Raw genomic sequence first — 7,421 nt, forward strand, 5'->3', positions numbered from 1 at the left:
TACCTCTTTGCCCACAGAGGTATTTGCCCTATTCCGTTTTTTTGTTTCCCTCTCAAAATGTTTCCAACTACAGCAGCGAAAGCACTACTGCAAGCCATCCTTCATAGCAGTACACTTCTCTCACCAGGCTTCCACCTCCTAATAATCCTTATTACTTCAGTTGATCTGGCTCCGATTCCCCATCTGTTCCTCCCCGGAATGAAGCTGTCCTTTTGTTGCCATCCCTACACTCAGAATCACAGAATCATCTGGTTGGAAGAGACCTTTAAGATCATCAAGCCCAACCGTCCACCCTGCACTGCCAGGGTCCCTAAACCCTGTCCCTCAGCACCAAATCCACACGGCTTTTAAACACCTCCAGGGATGGGGACTCCACCACCTCCCTGGGCAGCCTGTTCCAATGCTTCACAACCCTCTCTGTAAAGAAGTTTTTCCTCATATCTAACCTAGATCTCCCCTGGCACAACCTAAAGTCATTTCCTCTCGTCCTGTCACTTGTTATATGGGAGAAGAGTCTAACCCCCACCTCACTACAACCTCCTTTCAGGTAGTTGTAGAGAGCAGTAAGGTCTCCCCTGAGCCTCCTCTCCTCCAGGAACCTTCCCTGCTGCTACTCTGACTTTTTATTACTGTTACCAGCTCCTCTTCATCACTTTAGTAAACAGAGCATAACAGTGACCAGCTAACCTCTCCATTACTGAAATTAACATATTTCAAAATAGATTTTAAAATTATCTCACTTTTAGTCACTAATCAGGACATGTTTTGATATATTTTCAGATCAGACTTAAGCAGAGGACAGTCCACAGTCTGAGGCTTACTGCAGCAACAAGAGGGGGAGTGTGGGAGACTAATGGAAGATTGGCAAGCAGCACTGAAAACACGCTCGAGAGACTTGCAACCAGGGTGTCAAAAAACATACATATCATAATAATTGTTGTTCAGCCTTGTGTGTTGGACAAGCAGAACATCTGTGTTCATGTTACAAAGGTCTGTGATGGACTCAGAGGCACCTTATGAAACATGCTTGAGAATCCTGCCCTGGGAAAGGTCAAAGCATAGTGGAAAACTACACCTGCGAGAATCCCTGATACGCAGGAGAAAGCAGGACATTTGAAAGCTTTTTTGCTCTCTAGGACTGAGCTTTGCAGTGCCCGCATCCTTGCTTGTGTGCCTCCACCTGAGTGGAGATCCCACGGTTCATGAGGTAACAAGAACAAATTTACTCTGTGTTTCAACCACAGTTTTGTGGTTATTCCTGGCTGTGTTGGCTCACACAGGGATATTCCGGTATTTAGGAAGCTTTCATGAAGTTTTGAAAACTTGCCCTTGCATCAGAAGCAAAATGGAGCATAACCCCGTCTATCGCCATTCCCTCATGCCACCCTCTTTTGTTGGGAAAATTGTAAATCAAATTTGCTGGGAAAACTGTAATTCAGCTTGGCAGATGAAAGACTTGTTAACTTATTTAATGCTTAATATTTCAGTTCCCTGTTAGTATAACTGAGTAACTTCAAGAGTAAGGCCCAAATGTAGGCTGCAAGACCACTTAGATTTAACACCTGAAAATCCATCAAACACTTTCAGAAGATCCTGTAGCCAGGATATGAATAACTACTGCCAAATAACTCCAAAGAGAGGAGAGAAAAATGTGAATTACATGAGCACACAGACGAATTTCTGAGGTTATGATTCATTTCCCTGGGGTTGTCTTTATAAAAAGCTGTTAACTCACACCAACTGCCTCATGCCCCCAACTCACCATCCAGCTTTTTCAGCTTGGGTACCCGTTTGGTGGCTTCTTCAATCCAATCAGAGGCGTGTTTCTCTTGGAGTGGATTGCCTACAAACACCAGATCCTCTAGTAATGGCAGCTCTGCCAGTCTCACAAACTCTGCTGCAACCACAAAGGTGAAAACACCAACCAGGTTGTACAACATGGAAAGTACATCTGCACCACACGTTCCTTTCAAACTCAGGGCAAACACAAATTGCATGGGATACCACAGGACAGGGATTTCTTGGGCTTGAACTGGTATCAGATTAAAGAACAGGTATGCGTTTTAAAAGAAGTCCGAGAAAGATGAGTCAAAGAACATACTCCATCAGTCTGGGAAGTTAAATTCAATATTCTAACTATTTTTACTCTCTTGCATGTGTGGATATTTAGGGATTCTACGCAAGTCAGCAGGCTTACCAGTGACACTTAAAGCCCTGCAACATATAAAACTGTTTTTCACCTGTTGACTTATCTCATGCATTCACAATACTGCAGGTTACAGAATAGAGAGGCATGGCTTACCCCAGTCTTTCACCAAATTATTTGACATATAAAGAACCTTCAGCTTCTTCATTACGTGGATACCCTTCAGTTTCTCAATGAAGTTGTATGAGATCCACAGCTCCTCTAAAGTGTCTGCAACTACCTCCTGGAAATGACAGGACTACTCAGGTAAGCAGAAGTATACCTTCCTTATTCTTCAGACTTTCTCTTCATGCCCCTATGGGTCACCTCATGGGAGAAAATACTAAGGTATATTGGTCCTCATTTCCTTTTAAGCAGGTTCTTAATTATGCACAACAAATATTCATGGGAATTAAGAGCAAAGGATCTGAAATACACTCAGGAGAACAAAAATCACAGTATTAGAGTAAGACAAGGAATAGCTGGCTGGAGTAGTTGTTCTATGGTCCAGTCATAGAATGGTCCAGCAGAGCAGACGAATTTGGCTGCTTGTGTACTGCAAGTATACATGAAGTGAATGCAATCTCAAAACCACTTTAGAATGTGTTTCATACAATATAAGGGAATGATTCCTTCCATGTGCACGTTTGCCCCTGTTGGCCAGAAGTTGTTCTTATAATTCTCACAAAAGAGAGGGTTTTTTAAACCAGCCATTACAGACTGGCTCTGCATTTCACACTTAAGAGATATGGTGCCCCCGAAGGTACAAATAGCTTTGAAGAGAAACATTCTGCAGGAGAAACATACAACATCTCTTGAGGAAGAAAAGAAAAAATCTATATTTGTTAAAAAAAGTTGCTTGCAAAAAAGTTCTTACTTAATTCAAATGTAACAAAATTGATCTTCAATAAATTTTCCCCTACCTGGTAGAATTACTCCTGCTACCACCTCCTCCCTTAAAAACATACTGCTCCAGGTGCCAGTTAACACAAAAAGGACACTCTCATGAAGTATGTGCTCATAGGACTGCCAATATTCGTAGTGAAGAAGCACAGCCTAAGTATCTTTAGGTAGAAAATTCCTCATGCAAAAAGTCTGTAGGAATTATTTTCATGTAAAGCCAGTGGAATTTAAAGGGCTTTACACACAGCAGTTTTCAAATAGAAGTTCTGCTCATATTTGTCAAAGGCAGCAAATCTCTCCTAAAATCCTTTTATGTAGTATATTAGTCCTAAAGAATCTCCAAACATGAGGAGAGTTTAAACAAAAAAAAGAGAAAGACTATCTGAAAATTCAGAAGCAACATGTAAGAGGGTGAGCAGATCATAGTGACAGGAGAAAATAAATGTTAGGCAATAACGTAAATTCAGCAAAGGCTTTTAGGAACATAGGGGAATTATCCCACGTTCTAGACAGCACTCCATTCTGTTAGTGAAGAATTGATACTAAGAAGCACATACCAATCCATTCAAGTTCTTTATGTTATTTCTTCCCAAAGACAGAATCCTCAAATTTTCTGTAATAGATAATAGAAAGTTTCTTGTTAATAATTTTTTTATATATAAAAAGATGCTGTAAGTCAGGTGAAGTGCCGTATTCTACTTACAAACAAACTGCACTCTGAACCGACTGTCTTAAGAAAGAATGATGAAACGGAAAGAAATCCTCCTGACCTACACAGATTCTCAGGAATAGATGCAGTGTACAGTTCAGAAAAATGCTCCTGAATACAAAGCTGCTCATGTGTAGGTTACCTAGCTGAAATTCAGTCCAGATAAATAATGGATAAAAACTACTATTTCACCTTGCACCTGAACTCTACCTGCTAACTTGCTAGTTTTGATATTACATAGTGTATACCCCTTCTTCTCCAGGCAAAAGTTGTTCAGATCTTATCTTAAGGCAGCGGATTTGATTTCTGTAATGAAGGCAGCACATAAAGCTGCCTTACAGAAGTCTGACGAGAGACATTTCAACATAACCTAGCATGCAGACAAAACTCCTTTCCAGATGAGCTGTTCTTGCTGGGGCTGACTGTAATACTAGTGTAACACAAAATACCAGTCTTTTTGTATAACTCATTTTCATTTTTCACACAAGCTTTCCTGCAAATTGAGTTGCAGCATGTAGTTGCGTTAACTTTGGAACTATGATCTACCTTTCATGAATGTTTTAACATTTCTTAACTGCATTAAGGATGAAATACTTAATGATCTTGTTTTGCTCTTGTATGCGTAACAATTGAAAACACGTGGTACAATAACTAATGGCCAGACCAATGAAAGTTCCAGCAACATATACTCCATAGATATATATATACACTCCACACTCTATATATACTATATATACTCTATATATACTCCACACTCTACCACGTGTAGTGGTAGAGATTGCTATGGATGAAGATTCAAGGCTGATCTAGGATAGCTAGTTGTATGTTCTGTTTCAAGAAATGCAGGGATGAAACCACACCTGGCAAATATTCTAAACCAGGAAGATTAAAAAGTTAAGGTAAAAAGTTAAAAAAAAAAAAAGTTGAGGTACCACGTCTGAAGCCTACTACAGCTAGTATTCTCCTGCGCCGGGAGGTGGCCTTTTGGTCTAGCCACCTATTCTCTCTGTAACTCTGTAACATATTTATAAGTTATAAATTTGCACCAGCTTTTGAAATTTGTAAGACGGGAAAGGATATTTACAAATACAAAAATGAGAGATTGCTTAAAAAGCCGTGTCTTAAAATTGTTTCAAACTGCTGTTACTTGTTTTTATTGCTCTTGTTCTGAGATACTCTGTTTAAAAGGAAGAAAGATCTCTCTCCTAGAACATTTACACTCTCTAAAACACAAAACTAACACTTGTTGGTGTCACCTAAAATGTCTTCCTCGCACGTACGGTTACAGGGGCGTGATCCTTTACACAAAATTATCTACTCGACATACCTACAACATCAGGTATATACATTAACAGTAATCATTTCCATCTGAAAAGAATACAGATGCTTTAAAACATTTCCCAGCTTTCTCTCTAAAATAAGCAAAAGCAAGTATGTAATAATTAGGGCTTGTTTTTCATTGCTCTAAGCACTGCTTTCTCTTTCACAGAAGTCAACAGAGATGGTGAGTTTCTTATATTCCATATCTTTAAGAGTCAGATGATGTAGATCTAGTTTGTTTGGGTTTAGGATCAAATATCTGGTAGAGAATGGATGTTCTAATTCTACATTTTATTAATATAAATATTTAAGATGCTTTGAAGGCATTTAATGTTTTATCCCACTACAAAATTTCATTGGTTTTGCTTTTATATATAACTGCCGAATTATTTTTTGCTCATGATAGAGTTATTAAAATTGAAATATTACAGTACAGTTATTTCAAAAGACTACTGGAATATTTTCCCCCGATTAGTATTTTCAAATTTTTTTAAGTCTGAGCAAATTATGAAAACAAGTAAGTTCATCAAGCTCCTTGTCAACCCCATTGGTTTGTAGTTGCAGAGGTTTGGATTCCAAGTTTCTTGTCTGTCTGCCTGGCAATTTGATGGGGACAGAAAAGCCCCGAAGCTCCAGCCCCATTCTTGCAGCTCTTTGCCAGCCTCATGCCACCGAGTCAAAGTCTTCAGGACAGATCATTAAAACTTCTGTCCCAAATTCAGTAACCCAGTGAATTTAAAGGTTTCATAGACTGCTGCCCAAGAAATAAAAGTTCAGTTCCACTTCTAGCCAGACGGCACACCCCCTTCAGGTATGAACAAAACCAAACGAAGTACACCCAATCCTCTGCAAAGTGGAATGTTGTTTTTCCATCCAGTTCCACCACATTCCAATCTCACACCAACTAATACTGCAATTACGGAGCTGTAGAACCACAGACTATCTCCATCCTGAGCATGGAAATTGGTCTAGAACTGATTAGGTGTTGCATATCACATCTAGGCCCACTGGAGGGTACAGAGGTGCCTTCTGGATTTTGTTGTTTGGTTGGGTTTCTTTATTAAACCTGCACAGTGAGACAACTGCCAAGGCTAGTGCAGGAATACATGCTTTAATACACCGCTACTGCTAAACATGCATTCTTCAGTACGACTGATAATTTTAAAGGTCACTTGTAATTTTCTAAGAGGGAAGAAATAAAAAGGATAAGGATAGTTATAAAGCTGGACACATGAAATGAATTATGGTGTATCTCCTATCCAAGCAACTAGAAAACAAATACAATTGATCACTGGCTTTTGACTTACTTAGGCTGTTCAAGTTGGCGATTCTTTCAATGCAGTTTGTAGACAGCGAGAGTTTCCTTTAAAAGCAAGAATAATCAATTCACAGTACACAAGGCATCACTATATCAGAAGGGTTCCACGTATTCATGTTCCACATATGACACCACTGCATGAGAAATAATTGTCTATTTTTCTCACATTAGATGGTGAGCTAACTGGATGTGTAAACAGACTCAAAATATCCTTAAACCATCAAGACCTTTGCAGCTTTATTTAGCTTCTGGGAAAGTACCATGAGTTACTTACATGCCATGCCAGATTATATTTTTATGCACAGCCTTATCAAATACATGGATGTTTACTTCTGAAATGGTTCTCATCTCTTTCTGAAAGTTCTGCTTAAGTCTCCTTTTTTAATTTTTTTTTGCCTAAATTTTGGAATGTATCATACATGCGCCAGTTAGCGGATAAACTCCAAACATGGATCTGTGATTACATACTGATAAACAGTATATAATTTTTCTGGGGACAAATATCAATATAGAATCTACCCTAACATCTTCTCAGTTAAGTAACAGGGATCTTCAAATTAAAAAGAGAAACTGTGTGTGTGCAAAGAGAAGCTCAGCTGACAAAAAAGAAGAGAAAGCTGCTGCTTTTAAGGCCAGCGCACAGCAGAAAAAAATGAAAATTGATATAAAGAGTTGGTTTCCAATTTGTTTTTAACTGAACTTACTCGCAGTTAACAAGCATGGAAAGAGATTCATCCATCTTCTGTAAAGGAGGAATCTGACCGTACAGTTTCACCTCCTTTGCCTCTGAAGCCTTCTGGCCACTTTTTTCTTCCTAAAGAAAAGAGAAGGTGAAGAAGAGGCTCATTGCTACATAAAATTACTAAAAATTACTATACTAAAAATTTGCTATAGAAGTAATTACCATAGAAGTAATTCCAATATACTACTGAAAGATGCTACTGAAGAGAAAAAGCATTTTGAATACTGTTTATCAAGATTCCTGC

The 7,421-nt window shown here is 38.9% G+C and overlaps 1 protein-coding gene across 1 annotated transcript in view; it reads right to left on the reverse strand.

Annotated features, from left to right (window-relative positions):
* Positions 1-7,421, reverse strand: part of DNAL1 (dynein, axonemal, light chain 1) — an 11,649-nt gene that overhangs the window by 1,389 nt on the left and 2,839 nt on the right. Inside the window, exons 2-6 of the mRNA XM_010136766.1 lie at positions 7,140-7,249; positions 6,425-6,480; positions 3,646-3,701; positions 2,303-2,429; positions 1,763-1,897 (exon numbers count right to left, since the gene is read on the reverse strand). Coding sequence (XP_010135068.1) covers positions 1,763-1,897; positions 2,303-2,429; positions 3,646-3,701; positions 6,425-6,480; positions 7,140-7,174 — 409 coding nt within the window. The 5' untranslated portion in view covers positions 7,175-7,249. The remainder of the gene's footprint in view (positions 1-1,762; positions 1,898-2,302; positions 2,430-3,645; positions 3,702-6,424; positions 6,481-7,139; positions 7,250-7,421) is intronic.

The sequence above is a fragment of the Buceros rhinoceros genome, unplaced genomic scaffold (genome assembly GCF_000710305.1).
Source record: "Buceros rhinoceros silvestris isolate BGI_N320 unplaced genomic scaffold, ASM71030v1 scaffold11175, whole genome shotgun sequence".
Classification (NCBI taxonomy): domain Eukaryota; kingdom Metazoa; phylum Chordata; class Aves; order Bucerotiformes; family Bucerotidae; genus Buceros; species Buceros rhinoceros.